The sequence below is a fragment of the Callorhinus ursinus genome, unplaced genomic scaffold (genome assembly GCF_003265705.2).
Source record: "Callorhinus ursinus isolate GAN/ISIS: 27379988/994484 unplaced genomic scaffold, GSC_fseal_2.0 scaffold48, whole genome shotgun sequence".
Lineage (NCBI taxonomy): Eukaryota > Metazoa > Chordata > Mammalia > Carnivora > Otariidae > Callorhinus > Callorhinus ursinus.
The window spans coordinates 8,837,798-8,854,662 of record NW_027397110.1 but is presented as its reverse complement, the minus strand read 5'-3'; the positions used below and the strand labels follow the sequence as shown (position 1 = coordinate 8,854,662).

Below are 16,865 nucleotides of genomic sequence, written 5' to 3'. Positions count from 1 at the left end.
GGGAACACCTGGGTGTTGTCTCCTTCAACACCTAGGCGGCTGTCTCCTTCCTGACTCGTGCCGCCGCCTCTGGCTCTGGGGTGGCCTGGTATATGTCCGGGGAAGCGGCTCCACCGGTGCAGCGCTCACCAGCGTGTCTGGGAAGGCCCCCCAGCCCCGAGAACTTAGCAGCAACAGTTGGGCCTGTTACACCACGGCGCTCGGTGAGGCCTGTCACTCCACGGCGCTCAGGAAGGCCCGGGCCGTTTCAGCAGAGCTTTCCAAGAGCCTAGCAGTTTTGCAGCCTCTGGGGACTGGGGAGGAGCTGGTAGCCGTGTGCTCAGGGGCCCCGCTTTTAGTGAGGGTTCGTTCTGCTGTAGCACACCAGGGACGGGACTCCCAGTATCCCCTGGGGTTGGGGGATGATTTGTGACAGCAGGGAACACAGCAACAAAGAAGGCGCTGACCCGGGGTGCCGTGATGCCCCTGGTGGAGTTGCCTGTGCCACCGGTTAGGGCTGGCTGCCCAAGCTCAACAGCCAGCCCCGACCACCAGCACAGCGGCCCCAGCAGCCAGCCTCCCTTTTCTGGCACTAATCTGGGGGAACTCTCCTTGGCTCCCAGGGGCCGTATAGCCTGTGCCCCTGCTGGGAAAGAGGCAGAACCCTACTGTCCTAGTTAGCTCACTGGGGCTCGACTTTCACCTGTGATTATAACCAGTCACCTCCAGACCAGCCACCCAGTGGGGTCTCATTTAGAGACGAATGGGAAACACATCCACCTCAGATCGGGGCCTGCTGGCAGGTCTCTGCAGGGGAGCCTGACCTTTTACAGCACGAACGATTTCAGGTGGGCATTTGGGGCAGCACCCGGCTTGGTGCCAGGCAACACCACAGACGGCCGGCCAGCAAGCAGTGGTTCCTTCCCGGAGAACCGGATCAGTCTGGGGGAGGAAGTTAGCAAGCCATTCACAGCTCCCAGGCATCATGTAGGACAGACTGCCCCCACCCCCAATCCCATCCTTGTCACCAGTTGTGCTGCGAAGCCAGAGCAGGTATATTGAATTAAGATGATGTCATGAGGTTGGCAGGTAGCTCCCTCAGCCTCCAGGCACCCCTCTGGGGACGGGAGACCCACAGGACTGTTCTGACCCAAGGTGCAATCTCACGTGCCACAGATTTATTATTACTTACAGATCCTAGAAGCAAGAGGGCGCCACTGAGCAGGGGTGGGTGGGTGGACAGTCCTCCATCCCGGGTCGGGAGCCCGCACCTGTTACTAACGAGGTGGTTGGGGTGGAGGTCACTACTCTCATAGCCTTAACTCTACGTGGTTATTTTAAAAGGTGCCCCAGGAACTGCGAAGCAGGAATTTTGGGTGGGACTCCTGAGCTCAGGCCCTTATCTAAGAGTCCAGACTCTGGTTAGGAGCAGGGTTGTCACACTGTCAGACATGTAGGCAGCCGCTCAAAGGCAAAGTTGTTTTTCTCCAAAGTTGTTCCCATCACACAGGCTCCCTACACCCCCAGAGTCCGGGACCAGGCAGCCAGCTGCAGTCCTTCCCCATGAGTGGCTGGGTGGGCTCTGGAGGGATCCTCCTGGGGAGAGGGGCATCAGGGATGTACCTTGGACAAAGGGGTGTGGTGGGAGAGGGCTGAGGAATGGTAATTTAGGATGATCCCTTTCCTCCAGCTGAGGCTTAGGTGCTCAGCTTCTTGGGGCTGCAGGCAGCCCTGGGCCTTGCCTCCTCACTTTGGGTTTGCTGGGACTCACTGGCCAATTCTGCTTTCTGCTTGCTGATGTTCTGGAGGTTTTCCTCCTGGCGTCTCTTTTCGGAAGCACGTCCAGAGGCACTTAGTTTTCAGTGAGAAGGATGGATTCCTGTTCCTCGAAAACAGTGTTCCCGGCCATTTTCCAGCCTCAGCACCTGGGCCAGAGGGCCTCCATGGCTTCAGGGCCCCGCGCCAGTGATTCTCGGCTGGTTCCCCCATCCCCCTACCCCCTGAAAGGCAGCAGTGTGACCGGCTGACGGGCAGTTGACTGGCAGGATGTAGTGATGATACGAGGTGTCACTGCCCTTGGCTCCCGCTGAGCCAGGTGCTGGGTGCGCAGGGTGGATTATCTCAGTGCCCACCCCCCCCCCGCCCCCCAGAGCAGCACTTGTCTCCTTCGTGGATGACATGGAGACTGCCCGGCGGACAAGTGGCAGAGCTGGGATTCACCCCGGGTGGCCTGATTCCAAGTCTTGCTCGGAACCTCTCTGCGGGCTCCTGCCTCTCTGGTCTCTGCAGGGCTACCTAGAAGGCTCCAGCCCCATGGGGCTGACGTCTCTGTCCGACACGGCTCTGTGGGAACCACAGGCCTTGCAGTACTACCTGTGAAGCCCCTATCACGTGATGGCCTGCAGTTCGTACAGAATTTGTCACTATTTTTTTTAAGATTTTATTTATTTATTAGAGAGAGAGAGAGAGAGATAGCAAGAGAGAGCAGAGTAGGAGGGAGGGGCAGAGAGAGAAGCAGGCTCCCCGCCGAGCAGGGAGACGCGGGGCTCCATCCTGGGACCTGGACTCATGACCTGAGCCTAAGGCAGTTGCTCAACCACCTGAGCCACCCAGGCGCCCCCAGAATTTGTCACTATTAATAGGCATTTCAGTATCTGGTGACAATGGTATTTTGAACTGGCCTTTTCCCTGATCCCCCTCCCTGTCTCTTTGCCTCCAGGCCTTCGATGTGGTAGAAAGGAGCTTCCTGGAGTCCATTGATGATGCGTTGGCTGAGAAGGCGAGCCTCCAGTCCCAGCTGCCAGAGGTGATCTCCCCAGCCTGTTACCCCAGGGAAGCACCCCAAGGCCCAGCTTTGTGAGGAGCAGGGACTTACCTGCCATGTCACTCCCCAGCCATTGACATGACTGGGCCAGAGCGGCAGGAATTAGGGGGATAGTTCCTGACTGAGGGACTGGGCAACAGTGCGTTTGCAGAGGCACCCCCCCCCCCCGAGGGGCCTCCCTGGCCCATTGTGGGCAGCTTCACTTGGGTTCGGCATAGGGGTGGGCAGTGAAGGATGTGAGAAAAGCCCCTTCCAGCTCAGTCCTCGACCTGAACCTGTCCATAAGCCCTCATCACCCCCCCCCCCCCACCCGCCCCCGGCACTTCCAGAACTGACAGGACGAGTAAGGTCATGTCTGGCCTTCCTGCGAGAAGCCTGCCCTTGAGCCGCAGCACGGCTTCATCCTGGCCAGGCCCTCGGATCCTTGCCTTTTAAGGGAGGGGCAGCTGGTGAGATGGTCTCCGAGGACCCAGCCTGCTCTGACCCCCTGATGCTGGCCTGTAGGGTGTCCCTCAGCACCAGCTGCCTCCTCAGTATCAGAAGATCCTCGAAAGACTCAAGGCACTGGAGAGGGAGATTTCGGGAGGAGCCATGGCCGTCGTGGCGGTCCTGCTCAACAACAAGCTCTACGTCGCCAATGTCGGTGAGCCACCTACGTGTCCCAGGGCGGGGAGTGCTGGGCAAGAGATCAGCCTCAAGGTCTGTGTGTTCTTTGGACAGTCTGCTTCCCAGACACGTAAGCCCTCCAGCCCGTGTCTCCTGGGGCCATGGGGTCCGTTTCCCTATTTCTGCACAGGAATGCCCCAGTCCCAGTGCGGGGAGTTAGCGGTACCGGCTAGGAGGCGGGTCTCCCGGCTTTCGTCCCCACTCTGCCCCCAACTGGCCATGGGCGAGTTGTGTCCCCTCTCTGGGTCACCTCAGTGGCTTCCTCTTCTGGAAGAGGTCGCCTGGCTGTGGAAGACCCACTCGGCATCCCAGGAAGGGTGGCGAGATGGGCTGGGTGAGGGGCCATGAGGATATTTGGACTTGTGGGCAAAGAAGAGGCCATCTGGGAACCCAAGAAGGTCCTACCCACAGGGTGCAGATTACTATAGGAGCAGTGTAGAGACCCCACTGATAATATCCCCCTTTTCCTTAAGATTTCATTGTGGACAGAACTCAAAAATGTGAAAAGATAGGGTGAAAAGCAGGGAGTGAACACCCGTGTGTGCCCATCCCCCAGCCCCAGCAGTCACCCCCGCGAGACCAGTCTCATTTCCTCTCCACCCCTTTGTCCCCATGAACCCCAGACATCATGTCATGTTATCTCTTTGTAAATAGTTCAGTACGTCTCTCTAGAGAGAAGGTCTCCTAGTAAAATCATAGTTATCCTAGGATGACACTGGGAAAGTTTAACCTGATTCCTTAATATCAGCAGCATGCCCTGACTGGTGTCTCACCCCAGTGGTCTCAGCCTATTTGCTTTGCTCGTTCCAAGGATTTCCCTGTGTGAGATGCCTGCCTCCTCTCTCTCTCTCTCTCTCTCTCTCTCTCTCTCTCTCTCTCTCTCCCTCCCTCTCTCTCCCTCCGCTCAACACGTCTGTTCCTCCCCGTATCCTCCCCTTATGCAGACTTGGCTCAGCTTCTCAAATTCTCCTGCAGGTACAAATCGTGCCCTTCTATGCAAATCCACGGTGGACGGGCTGCAGGTGACCCAGCTGAATGTGGACCACACCACAGAGAATGAGGACGAGCTCTTCCGCCTCTCTCAGCTGGGTGCGTCAGCGTGGGGCCGGCCCCCATGGCTCACCCTCTGTCCTCTTCTGGGTGCTGTGTAGGGAGAGGAGTGAAGTGCTCAGGCGCTGACCTTGGGCTTGGGACCAGCCTGCCTGGGGTTGGATCCCAGCTCTGCCCCTTACTAGCTGGTGATGTTCAGAATTTTGGAAGTTTTTTGTGCCTCAGTTTCCCCATCTGTGTAAAGAGGATCGTAGTAACACCTGCCGCAGGGCATCATGAGGGTTAAGAGCCCTTATGTGGAAAGTGCTTCTAAGAGTACTGAGCATGCAGTAGGTACTATGATTGCTAGAGACTAAGAGGCCAGAGAAGTCCCAAGGTTGCAGCCACCACAGCGTAGCCGCTCCCTCCCTGCCCAGGGCCTCTGCGGGAGGGGGCGTTCTGGTGGGGCTGGGCACTGAGGGCACTGGGGCTCTTCGTGTGAGCTGCTCCCTAGGGTGCCCTGATGTGACTTCATTTTCCGTTCAGGGGGTTCTCTTTGCCTTGTTTTGGGGGCTATGTCTGTATGCCGTTCTTTTCGTTCTTCATGATGAACAGGATCTGGGATTGTCCTGTTCTCCCTCTGGCAGGTTTAGATGCAGGAAAGATCAAGCAAGTGGGGATCATCTGTGGGCAGGAGAGCACCAGACGCATCGGGGATTACAAGGTCAAATACGGCTACACTGACATCGACCTACTCAGGTAGGCAGCCGGCCTAGCTGTCCCCTGTTTGTAAGGCCAGAGGGTCTGGGCAGAACCAGATTTTAGGCTCTAGGGACACAAAGATGCAGCTGAGGTAGTTGAGAGCCCAAGACTTTTCTTCCTCCCGGAGAGGTTGGTGTGTGGCCCTAGACCCAACAGGCCGGGAGTGGGGGTTCCGGAGAGCTGGGCTGGCAAGGGGTCAGGTTGGGGAGCTGAGTCAAAGCCAAGGGCAGCAGCCAGTGCCACAGGGCCTGATAGGAGTGACCAGCGTTGGCACGAGCCACCAGGTGTGGGTAGGGACAGCCCACAGGCCTGCTGGTCAGTGCTGCCTGGGGCTGGGCCTGGGGCAGAGGTGCGAGACAAAGCGGACACGGCCCTCCGAGGACAGTTCCCTTCCGGGTGCCACCCAGGGCTCACAGCAGCAAATGGGCAGCAGTGATGATTGTGGGCCGTTATTGTGCCAAGCCTGTGCCCAGCTCTTTACACACAGTCTTACTCAGTCCTCACTCCGGCCCTGTGAGGTAGGTACTGTTGTTGCCCCAAAGGTGTGTTCATCTGAGGAAACAGCTGTAGGGACATCAGGGAGCCTGCCCGGTCACAGGGCTAGCAGGGGCTGAGGCAGGACTTGAACCCAGGCGTCCTGAATCCAGAGCAACGTCCTTAATATTGATTGGGAAATAGACATGTGGGGGGGGTGTGTGTGTATATCTGTGGTGTGTGGAAGGGCGTGGTATATATGTGGGGTGTGTGTGGGGTGTGGGGGGGTTGTGGTATGTATGTGGGGGTGTGGTTTGGGTGTATGAGGTGTTGGGGGGGACCGGGAGGTGTGTGTTGCCCATTACAGCATTTGCCGTCACAACCAGAGAGAGCTTTGAGGGATCATACCAAAGTCCCCAGCATCGGAGCCAGACTCCTCATGGCCTAGAAAGCATGATTACAACTCCTTACTCTCACAAGATTTAGGCAGTTGAGTTTGGAAACTTTTGTCTCTTAAGTTGTGGGGTTCTGTTTGCTTAATTGGGAAGTACATATGTGGTTCAAAACAATTTAGATAGCGCCAGGGATACACAGTGAAAAGTAAGTTTTCTGCCCACCCCGAGCCTGGACTCGTTCCCCAGAAGCTGCTGGTCTCTCCCGCATCCTGCCCCGGAGCTCCTGTGCACATGTGTGTGGGGGTGTGTTTGCGGGGGGGTAGCCCCCTTCCCAAAACGCCCACAGGGGCTGGCCTACCCTTTCCAGCGCCCTGCACCCCCCTCGATTCCCGATGGATGCTGTCCTCCCCCCTGCGCAGCGCAGGGTAGGCTGGCGGCGCTCTCTGAAACGGCTCCCAGGGGCCCGGAGCGGGCCTGCAGCGGCGCTCGCCGGCCCCTACTCATGGGCACGCAGGATATTTCCAGACTCTGCTCTTCCAAGTGCTTTTGCCAGGAACGTCTTAGACTTGGCTCTGCGTGCGCACGTGTTGGAGCTCTGTGACGTTCTGGCTCTGCCAGTGCTTCAGTGAAGGGTCCCCGTGCACCTGGGGAGTGGACGTGGGGTATGCGTGGATACTCGTTCTGGAGGAGCCCGGGAGAAGTGGGCTTCTAAAAGTGATCCCCACCCTCGTGCTGTCCCTCCTGCCACCGCCCGGGCGCTGTGGACAGGGGATGGGGCCCGGGGCCAGGATCAGGCACCCGACGACCCTCACCGTCCTGACCCCAGCGGCCACACTGGCCCTCCGGGCCCTCAGAGTTTTACGTCAGGAGCCACCCTCAGAAGATAGGTCTGTTTTTCTGGTTTTCTCTTTCCTCTGTTTCTTTTCCTCTTGTTAACATGTGCATTTTACTTTACATCCTGGGTGGATTCTTGCCTTCAGCAGAAGCAATGTCTCCTGGGGCCCTTCCAAGCACAGCTCTCCCCACACTCTCTTCCCACAGTGCCGCCAAGTCCAAGCCGATTATCGCGGAGCCCGAAATCCATGGTGCGCAGCCCCTGGATGGGGTGACTGGCTTCCTGGTGCTGATGTCGGAGGGGCTCTACAAGGCTCTGGAGGCTGCCCATGGGCCCGGGCAGGCCAACCAGGTGAGCCCGGCTCGGGCAGGGCGCCGCCAGCCAGCCCGCAGAGCGGTGTGCTCCCCTGGGGACCCAGGCAGCCCTCCTGCTCGCTCCACGGAGGGACCCAGAGCTCCGGTTCTCAAATGCCCTCACCAGACAGCTTCTGTGCGTTCAAAGCTGGGGGAAGAAAATGTCCAGCGCTCTGAGAACACCCATCCCACCCAAAAGCCGTGCTTGTCCTGGGCTTGAAGCAGGGTCTGTCCCCAGGGCCCCTGGAAGTGAATTTCCAGGGGCACATTGCTCTGGAGTGTGTCTGAGAAGGGCCCGGGTCCAAGGAGGAGGGCCCAGAGGGTATGGCCTGAGCCTGAGCCTCCCTCCGCCTCCCCTCCCCTCCCCTCCCCTCCTCTCCTCTCCCTTCCCTTCGCCTCTGAGCTGCACTCGCTCACAGCTTGCTCTTCCTCCCTGACACAGGGGGTGATAACATCTGCCTTTTGGGGGCTGTGGTGAGATCGAGGTGTGATAAGCTTAGGTCCCCTGCCAGTGGGACCCACTTATTTTTCCTGTGCTGAGAGCACACGTGCCAGACAATTGTCCCTAACGCTGTGGCTTCGAGACAGTCACCTCAAGGATGATTTTGAAGGGAAGCTGCCCTTTCCTGACCTTGGATAGTGAATTCAGGTTGTGGGTCTCCTTCCGTTTGTGCTTCCTGTGGGAAAGTAATCTTTTCTTTTTTTTTTTTTTTTTAAGATTTTATTTATTTGACAGAGAGAGACACAGTGAGAGAAGGAACACAAGCAGGAGGAGTGGGAGAGGGAGAAGCAGGCTTCCCACAGAGCAGGGAGCCCGATGTGGGGCTCGATCCCAAGACCCTGGGATCATGACCTGAGCCGAAGGCAGACGCCTAACGACTGAGCCACCCAGGCGCCCCTGGAAAGTAACCTTTTCTGCTTTGTCCTCTTTTTAATTAAAAATCAGGAGGAAAATGTCTCATGCGCCTGTCTCCTGATAACCCATGTTCAAGGTTTTTCATCCATTTTGTCTTACCGTTCCTGCCAGTGGCCGTGTAACCCAGGAGGCAGGGGCTCACTGCCCACGTCGAGTTGGGGAACATGGGGCTCATGGAGTTCAGGGGCTTGCCTGAGGTTCTGAGGTGATGGCTGGTCAGTGATGGGCCCAGATGGGGCTTGGGTCATCTGTGACCTGCCCCAGCTCTCCTACCTCCAAGAGATTCAGGCTAGCCATCATGTGGAGGAGTTTGTGTTTGTGAACTTATTGTCAGTGTGATTTTTTTTTTTTCCTCTTTTCCTTGTTTTTGGTCTTCGCCAAAGAATTACCCAGTGGCTTTTGCTGGGTTCTAGAATAAACTGGATAGTGGACTTCTCTGAGCCCCGTCTTCATTCTGTATTCCCTATTTCTAACAAAAATGGTGTAATGTAGTCTACAGTAAGTTTGTTCCAGGAAAGTAAACCTAATAATAACAGCAATTCGTACCAGGCTTTTTTGTGGTCTCCAGAGTGCCCTCCCATCCACTGTGCAATTTAATCCTCCTAATAACCCAGCGAGGCGGATATTATCCCCCATTTTATTGGTGTGGAAGCCAACAATTGGAGAGATCACAAGGTCACACCTTTTCTAATGAGAAAGTTCCAGAAGAATTATCCTGAATACCTTGAAAAGCTCGGATTACAGGCTTGGCTGGTGAAGACTTCCTTCACCTGCTTGGCTGATGCCCCCTAAGCATCCGGATTCAGCTCTGAAGTCGTGGGCTGCAGTCCTGGGCGCCCCCTCCCTGTTCCTCACCAGCTCCCCCTTCTCCCCAGGAGATCGCCGCCATGATCGACACAGAGTTCGCCAAGCAGACTTCCCTGGATGCCGTGGCCCAGGCCGTGGTGGACCGGGTGAAGCGCATCCATGGGGACACATTTGCCAGCGGCGGCGAGCGTGCCAAGTTCTGCCCGAGGCATGAGGACATGACCCTGCTGGTGAGGAACTTTGGCTACCCGCTGGGCGAGATGAGCCAGCCCACACCGTCCCCGGCCCCAGGTATGTGTGCAGCGTAGACGGGGAGCTACCTGAGGAGGCCGGCCGGGCCCGGGGTTGGGGTGGGCCTTGCTGCCTGGAGTGGACGTGGAGCCAGAGGCCTGGCTTGGAACCATTCTAATCTGGTCTCAGAGTCTTTTAAGCTTTCTGATCTGAGTTTGTTGTTGTTGTTGTTGTTTTTTCCCTTTTGCCTGTGAAATGAGGATCCTAGCACCTGCCCGGCAGGCCTCCGAAAGGCCTGAGTGCGTGAACAAGCGCTTTGCCAAGCCACAAGGCCACAGAATAGGGATGGTAGCTGCCACTGCTTGGGTGTCTACCGGGTCCACAGAGTTCCCTCAGGCCTCCTGAAAACCCGAGGCTCAGGTGGCACCCCCTTTTACTGAGGAGCTGAGGCTCTGGAAGGAAGAGAGGGAGGTGAGGTTAGACATGTGGACAGAGGGTCCCCCGAAGCCTGGCTCTGTCCCTGGTCCTTGTCGGGGGTGAGGCTGAGACGCCTTATTTTCTGCCTTTGTAATTCTGTGATCAGGTTGCTCAGGAAGAGAGGTGCTGATCCTTTTCTGTTTCTCTCCCAGGGCTGCTCAGTGTCAAGACCATCAATTCCTAGGGGCTGTGTTTCCTTTTCTTTTTTCAGACAAGCAGGGCTTAGCGTGCGAGCAGTGGATTTGTTTCCCCACAGACACCGGGGTCACCCGATTTTCTCTAACTTGTTTTTGCAACCAGATTTTTGCTGGGCCAACCTCAGCTTACCCCTCGGCTGAGAGCACCATGGGAAGCCTGGCAGTAACCCTTTCCTCGAGGCAGCTCAGTGCATGCGCTCCTCCTGCTTTAAGTACCACTGGTGCTTTGTTGCTGAGATGAAACCCCCCCCGCCCCTGCCGCCGCTGCTGTCTGGTAGAGTCTGCCCTGAGACAGACATCCCTTCACTGTCCCAAGGGGCGGTGTCGGGAGCCAGGCCTGGCCGCTGCCCACCTACTCGGCCCCTCAGACACTGCCCCCAGCAGGCCCCACAGCAGCCCTGTTCCCAGCACCCCAGGGATCTCCCCTCAGCCACTCCCTGCGGCCCTCCGCTCTCTTCCTCCCCAAGCTGCAGGAGGACGTGTGTACCCCGTCTCCGTGCCGTACTCCAGTGCCCAGAGCACCAGCAAGACCAGCGTGACCCTGTCCCTCGTCATGCCCTCCCAGGGCCAGCTGCTCAATGGGGCCCACAGCGCGTCCACCCTGGACGAAGCCACTCCCACCCTCACCAAGTAAGCCCTCACCCCGCCCGCAGCCTCCCACAGGCCTGCCTCCTGGGACAGCCTGCCTCCTGGGACAGCCCTCAGTACCTGGACATAAGTGGCCACGGGGCCAAGTCCTGGGGTCGAGTGATGTTGGGTGAGGTGCGCTGGGGTCCTGTGCCTCTCACATCCTCCAGCTCCATCCCTGGGGGTCCTCCCCAGACCCGGAGGCAGGAGGAGGCAGCCCTGCAGGTTCCAGCAGCTCACTGAACCCAGACCTGGGAGGAGTGGAGGTTCGGGGGCAGAGTGGGCGAGGCGGGCTGGGAGGAGACAGGCCGCTAATGCGGACAGCCTGCTGTTTGTGCTTTCCCGTGGGCCCCACAGGTTCGTGTTCCTTTAATGGGAAGGTTCTCCTGTTCTTTTCTCTTCTCCCATCTTCTCCCCATCTCGGAGCCTCCCCGGTGGCATCCATGCTTGGGGGACATTGTTTGGCCTTTGCTGGCTGGTCACAGCCGGTGCTCTGACTCAAGCGTCCCATTTTAGCTTTAGAGTGAGTCGTCTAGTTTAAGGCGCGGGGGGGGGGGGGGGCGGAGGCAGTAGGAGGCCCAGAGTCTAGGGGTGAGCCGTCTGGCCCCCTCGCTGCAGACCTGCCTCACAGGTCTGTGTCCCTCCAGCCGCTTCCCTTCTGTGGAATGTCCACCCCCCCCAACCCCACCACCCCAGGGGACCGGGATCTGGTTTCCACATTCCAGCCCTGCGCAGAATAATAGGGATGCCACACCCAGCCCACTCAGAGGATGTGGCCAATTGGAAGGGCCGCCCAGGAGGGAGTGGTGCTGTTGGCCTCGGCCTCCCAGGGGGCCTTCCGGCTCCCTGCCCCCACTGCCACCAGAGCTGCTGCTGCTGGGGGCCAGAGGGGCCTGCCAGGCAGCCGAGTGGTGGGCATCCCAACTGCAGGGCTGCCCGCAGGAAACCACCAGCAGTGTCCACAGAGGCAGAGCGGGACAGCACGGGTCCCAGGCCAGGCAGGAGAACCAGCCATCCTGCCGTACCTCTGCTCCTGGGGACCCTAAACGGCCCCTTCCCTTCAGCCTGTGTCTGGGTGTTAGGTGGGCCCCACTGTGGGTCGGCCAGGGCTGGGTTCCGGGCAGTGCTAGGAGTGTGTGGGACGGCAGGCTCGCAGGTAATGCCCGGCTGTGAGGTGCTTTGTGACAGAGCCGGGTGCCCAGGGAGCTCTGACAACAGGGGGCCTGTCCCACCCAGCCAGTTTTTGGGGAGAAGAGCCCTTGTCTGCCTGTGGTCAGTGGGATTTGGAGAGGCTGGAGTGGATCGCCTCTAGCTCAGCACTGTTCTGAGGGGAGATAGATGTTCTGTGTCCGAGACTGTAGCCACTCGGATGCGTGGTGATCAAGCCCTTGAACCGAGTGATCCGTTCTATTAAATTCTAATTAACTTAAGGAGCCATGTAGAGCTAGAGCTTGGAAAATACGTTTGAGTTTTCCTCAGCCCTTAAGAACATCTGACCGGGCTGGCTCTCGTGGCCTGAGGGGCCTCTCTGTTCCTGACTGCCTGTCCCCTGCGGTCCCCACAGCCAGAGCCCGACCCTGACGCTGCAGTCCACCACCACGCACACACACAGCAGCAGTTCCAGCTCGGACGGGGGCCTCTTCCGCTCCCGGCCCGTGCACTCCCTCCCGCCTGGCGAGGGCGGCCGTGTGGAGCCTTACGTGGACTTTGCTGAGTTTTACCGCCTCTGGAGCGTGGACCATGGCGAGCAGAGCGTGATGACGGCACCATAGCCCCGGCTGGGGGATGTGGCCCGAGCAGGACCAGGCCTGGGGACAAGGGGGCCCAGAGCTCTGGGGCCGGATGGGCCTTTTCCTGTGGTCTGCCTTTGCCGTGCGGGCCCAGGGAGCGCCCGGTCCTCAGCCTGCACCACGCTCGCACCCCGCCGTCCTCGGTGCTGCAGAGAACGTTCTCCTGGAGAGCAGCCCTGCACACCGGCCCTGGCCGCGGCACCGGCAGTGGGGGGCTGGAGGCCCCTCCCTCAGGCAGACTCAGCCAGGACCGTTGCTGTTTCTCGGACAGACGGCTCAGGGTAGAAGCCGCACTGGCCGGGGGTGGGGGTGGGGGCTGCCGTGTGCGGCAGAGCGCGAGGTGTTCCGCGGCCCAGCATGCCATGGGTCCGGCAGCCGCCGCTTTCTCTGCCCCTGCAGCCCGGGCTGGGGGTTCCCCCCTTCCTTCCTCAGCCTCCAGAGTGGAGCCCCGTGTGGCACCTGCACCTTCGAAGCCTGCGCCCATCCCTGTGGGGGATGGCCCCCCTGGGCCTTCCCAAGTTGTTGCCAGTAGTCAGTGTTCAGGAAGGCCAAGGGAAGCGTGGGGAACCTGGGTGACTACACAGGGGCAGGTCAAGTGAAAAGGACCGAGAGGGGACGGGTCCAAGGGGAGCACTGGTCCTGGAGCCCACTGGAGGGGGTAGGCTGGGTGTGGTTGGCCCCCCCCAGACATGGGGGTGCAGGAGAGGTGAGGACGTGGCCGCTCTTGTCAGGCTCCTCCAGGAGCGGGGGGGGCCCCGGATCGGGGGGAGCCGGTGCTGCGTTGTTTTCCCTTCACCACCACAGGTTGGGGAGCCACTACGATTAGAAAACGGGTCAAGAGTCAGGCCGGGGGCGGGGGGCGCATTTGAAAGAACAGTGGGAAGGAGGTTCTTGGATACCAGGTGCCCTGGGTGACTGGGGGCTTCAGAGACACGCCCCACTCTTATGCCTGGGGACGGGACCGGGCCAGCCCAGGCCCCGAGAGCACGCCTTCTCAGCCTTTGGAGGGCAGAGACTGGCAGCGCCGTTCCTGCGGGCCCAGGACCAGGCAGGCCCAGGGGACTCACACGTGCCGGCTCCCACCGTCAGTGGTGCAGCAGAAGTCAGGAGGCCGCCCTGGATCCCTCCCCAGCTCCCCAGCTCCCAGGCTCCTGCCCCGCGACGCCACAGGGACTGGCTGCCATGTGCGGCCTCCGGGGCGCCCGGACTCTGGACAGTCGGAGGCCAGCTCCGAGGCCCCGGCCGCTGTGCGGTGCAGGACCGCGTCTCCCGCCCCGCACCACGAGGCCGGCTCCGTTCCGCAGGGGAGCAGATTGAAAGTCCGTCGCGAGGGCTTGCGGACAAAGAGAATCCTCTGCCAAGAATGTCTCTGTGATGCTGTTTGGTCTCTAGAAATAGAACCACTTTTTTACCGCAATAAAGAAAGAGTAATAGGTGGTCTTACACATCGGGTGTTAAGAGTGCTGTTACTCGGGTCTCGTGTGCGTCGCAGCGGCCTGGGGGGCTGGACGCCTCCTCCGGTCTCGCTCCGCAGCCGGCGCCAGCCTTCTCATGGGACGTGCGCGGCCGGCCTCACAGCCCGGCGGGACAGCGCTGGGTGTCCGGCACCCCCCCTCCTCCCGGTCCCCGCACATCCGGGGAGGGGACCGTTCTGCCGCAGACCCAAGTCCTCCAGGCCCTGTGAGCAGCGGCGGGGCCGTGGGCAGCTCTCGCCTTTCCTGACAGGGCGCCCGGTTCTCGGTGTGTGAGCCGTGCTGTGGCCGACAGCTCCGGGTCGCCAGGAGGGCGCCCTCCCCCGTCACCAGATAGTCGGCATTCAGGCAGTTCCTTTGCTTTATTTCGGTTTTGTTTGGGTGGAGGACTTTCTATAAATACTAGTCCACAAATACTAGCCTCTTCGTGCTTTACAGAACTAACAAGGGCGTCTGCTTAGGAGCCAAAGCAAAGCTCAGTGTTTGGGTGGTGGCATCTGAGGCTCCCAGATGCCCCTGCCCCTCTGCTGGGAAGGGGCTCGAGGCACAGGGCTCCACCTTGAGAACGGTGGGGCCCTCCTCAGCTGTCCCTCGGGAGGCCCTTGGGAGCACTGCTGGCCCGAGACCTGGAGTCTTGGTGTCCGCCCAGCACCCTGAGAGGGAGGCGGTGGGTGCACCGTCTCTCAGGTGAGTGACTGAGGCGGAGACGAGTGGGCATGCTCCCTGTCACAAATGGCCCCGTCCAACCCCTAGCCCATGGGCCTCCCCTAGCACCTGCTTTGCCCCAGGCATGGGGGGCAGGGCCCTGCCCAGCTGGCTTTGTGCTCCCTGTGCCCCGTCCTCGCTGTCACGCAGTTCCACTTGGGCCGGCCTCCTGGTGCCGAGAGGGGCACCGGTTTAGCTTCCTGGTTCCCTTTGGTCGATTAAGCTGTGCGGCAGAGAGGGCTAGTTGAGGAGTCTGTCTTAGGATCTCAGAAATGGCAAGAGTCAGGCCAAGAAGAGAACAGGGCAGCCACGCGTGGCTGCAAAACCACAAGCCCGCCCTTAACGTATGAGGCGGGCCGACTGCCGATGCGCACGCTGGGCCGAGCCGCCCCCCACCGCCTCACGGGGAGAGCGTTCAGTTTTCCTGGGGCTGGATCAGATAGAACCAGAGAAGCCCGCCCATCACGTGCTGCCTGTGTCCACTTGTCCCTCGAAGACATCCGGTCCCCTCACAGGATGGGATTCAGTCACCGCCTTGATCGACAACCTGGCCTGGGTCAGACCGGATGAGGCAGGCCTTCGTGAGCTGCTGTTACCCCGGGGCCCCAGGCGGCGGGGCAGGCCGCAGGGACATCCGGCAGCGCCAGGAGCCCCGTGGACGCTCTTGGGCCATCTTCACAAGGATTTGTTCTCTTGTGTGTCCAGCCTTCTTCTGGCCCTCATTCTCACAAACTGACCCTGCAGCTGAGCACCGGCAGTGAGACCTGTCAGGGGCCACTCAGGCCACTGGAACGTTCTAGGGAAAGGCACCTGATCGGGCTCTTTACACGGCTGCCTCCTTCCTGTCGTTCAGGCCTCCGCACAAATGCTACATCCTGACGGAGGCCTGCCCTGGTCCCACCCCAGCCACATCCCGCCCATCTCCCTGTGGAATCTGCTTCACAGAAACTGCCTGATATTTCTTGCTTGTTTATCTGTGTTGTCTCTCTCACCCACTAAGATGACCCCTCTGTGGGGGGGGGGACTTTGTCTTCCTTACTCCATCCGGTCCCAGCTGCAAGGTCAGTGCCAGCCACATAGTAGCCCCCACATACATGTTAAACGAAAGTGATGAGCTGTGTGACCTTGGACAAGTCACTTGACCATGCTGAGCCTCTGTTTCTTCATCTCTAAAACGAGGAAACAACCAACTTGTTGATAAGATTGCCCGACAGGCCTGAGTCACCCTACAGATGGGAAATGGACAAGATTTCCTCCCCTCTCCCCCCCATGCCTCCCACAGACTCTAAACACCTGTAAAATGAAGGTTCCCCCCCCCCCCCCCCCGCCGGGGCCTCCCATGGAGCAGGTGTACTGGCAGCTTCCCCTAGGAACCCAGACACTGGGGAGTGCGTGTGTGCTGCTTGCCTCGTCTCAGCCAAAGCCCAGAGGGAGGCGATCCGCTGGGCTCCTCGACGTTTCTTCCAACAAGGGCATCTTTCATGATTTTTCCTTCTGGGCCCCCTATTTTGAAACCAAACAAGGACGCAGATCACTGCCAATCCAGACAGGCTCGGCATGAGCATGCGCTTTGTTCCCACGCAGAGCTGATGTCAGCCCCGAGCAAAGACGGGCACTTGACATTTCCACGAGCCTGGGCAGCCTCCCCCAGGACAGACACAGTGTCTGGCAGCTGGCTTTGAGGAATATGGACACCAGTTCACAGACTCCATTCCTGCATTCGAGACCCCCAGAGAGGTCAGAGGACCCCAGGCTGTGCGGATCAGTTGTTTGGTCCAGCACCTTCTTGCCTTCGTTCTCTCAGGTCACGTGGTGGGCTAGGGCAGGGACAGGGACAGGCCACTCCCTCAAGGCCAGAGCCCCAGACTGTCTCCACACCTTCCATGATCAAGCTCCTATGCTTGTTACCTCAGCAAAGCCATCCTGTGGTCCAGACAGGGCTGAGCTCAAGAACCTTCCATAGCTCCAGCCTCCTGCTCCCAGCACCTGCTGTGTTGGTCACTCGTGAGCTCGCTCCTTCCTCTCCCCCAGCCCTGAGACCTCCCCTGAGCCCCCTCCACCTAGACTATCCTCCAGGCATCTCAGTAGCTGGGGGCTAGTCTAGGAAGCATCTAGGAGGTGTCAGAGGAACTTGGACGGATAGATGAATTGCCTAGAGAAGAGCTGGAACTTTTCTGCGGGAAATACCATCACCTTATAGAAAACTACTCCTACCCTGGCACCCCCAGAGTTTGGGGGTTTCTAAGAAATTAGATGTCGCCATTTATGTTGAATATCGAGGTGAATTCTGCAGTCAAATTCATAATATCAAATGGTTTTCTTTAGT

At 59.3% G+C, this 16,865-nt stretch overlaps 1 protein-coding gene across 2 annotated transcripts in view; it reads left to right on the top strand.

The window, feature by feature from the left end:
- Positions 1-13,182, top strand: part of TAB1 (TGF-beta activated kinase 1 (MAP3K7) binding protein 1) — a 31,798-nt gene extending 18,616 nt beyond the window's left edge. For both annotated transcript variants that reach the window (XM_025882024.2, XM_025882023.2), the window contains exons 4-11: positions 2,699-2,785; positions 3,308-3,446; positions 4,445-4,558; positions 5,146-5,257; positions 7,171-7,315; positions 9,109-9,331; positions 10,413-10,575; positions 12,137-13,182. In XM_025882024.2, the coding sequence (XP_025737809.1) occupies positions 2,699-2,785; positions 3,308-3,446; positions 4,445-4,558; positions 5,146-5,257; positions 7,171-7,315; positions 9,109-9,331; positions 10,413-10,575; positions 12,137-12,344 (1,191 nt within the window). In that variant the 3' untranslated portion in view covers positions 12,345-13,182. The remainder of the gene's footprint in view (positions 1-2,698; positions 2,786-3,307; positions 3,447-4,444; positions 4,559-5,145; positions 5,258-7,170; positions 7,316-9,108; positions 9,332-10,412; positions 10,576-12,136) is intronic.
- Positions 13,183-16,865: the final 3,683 nt, after the last annotated feature.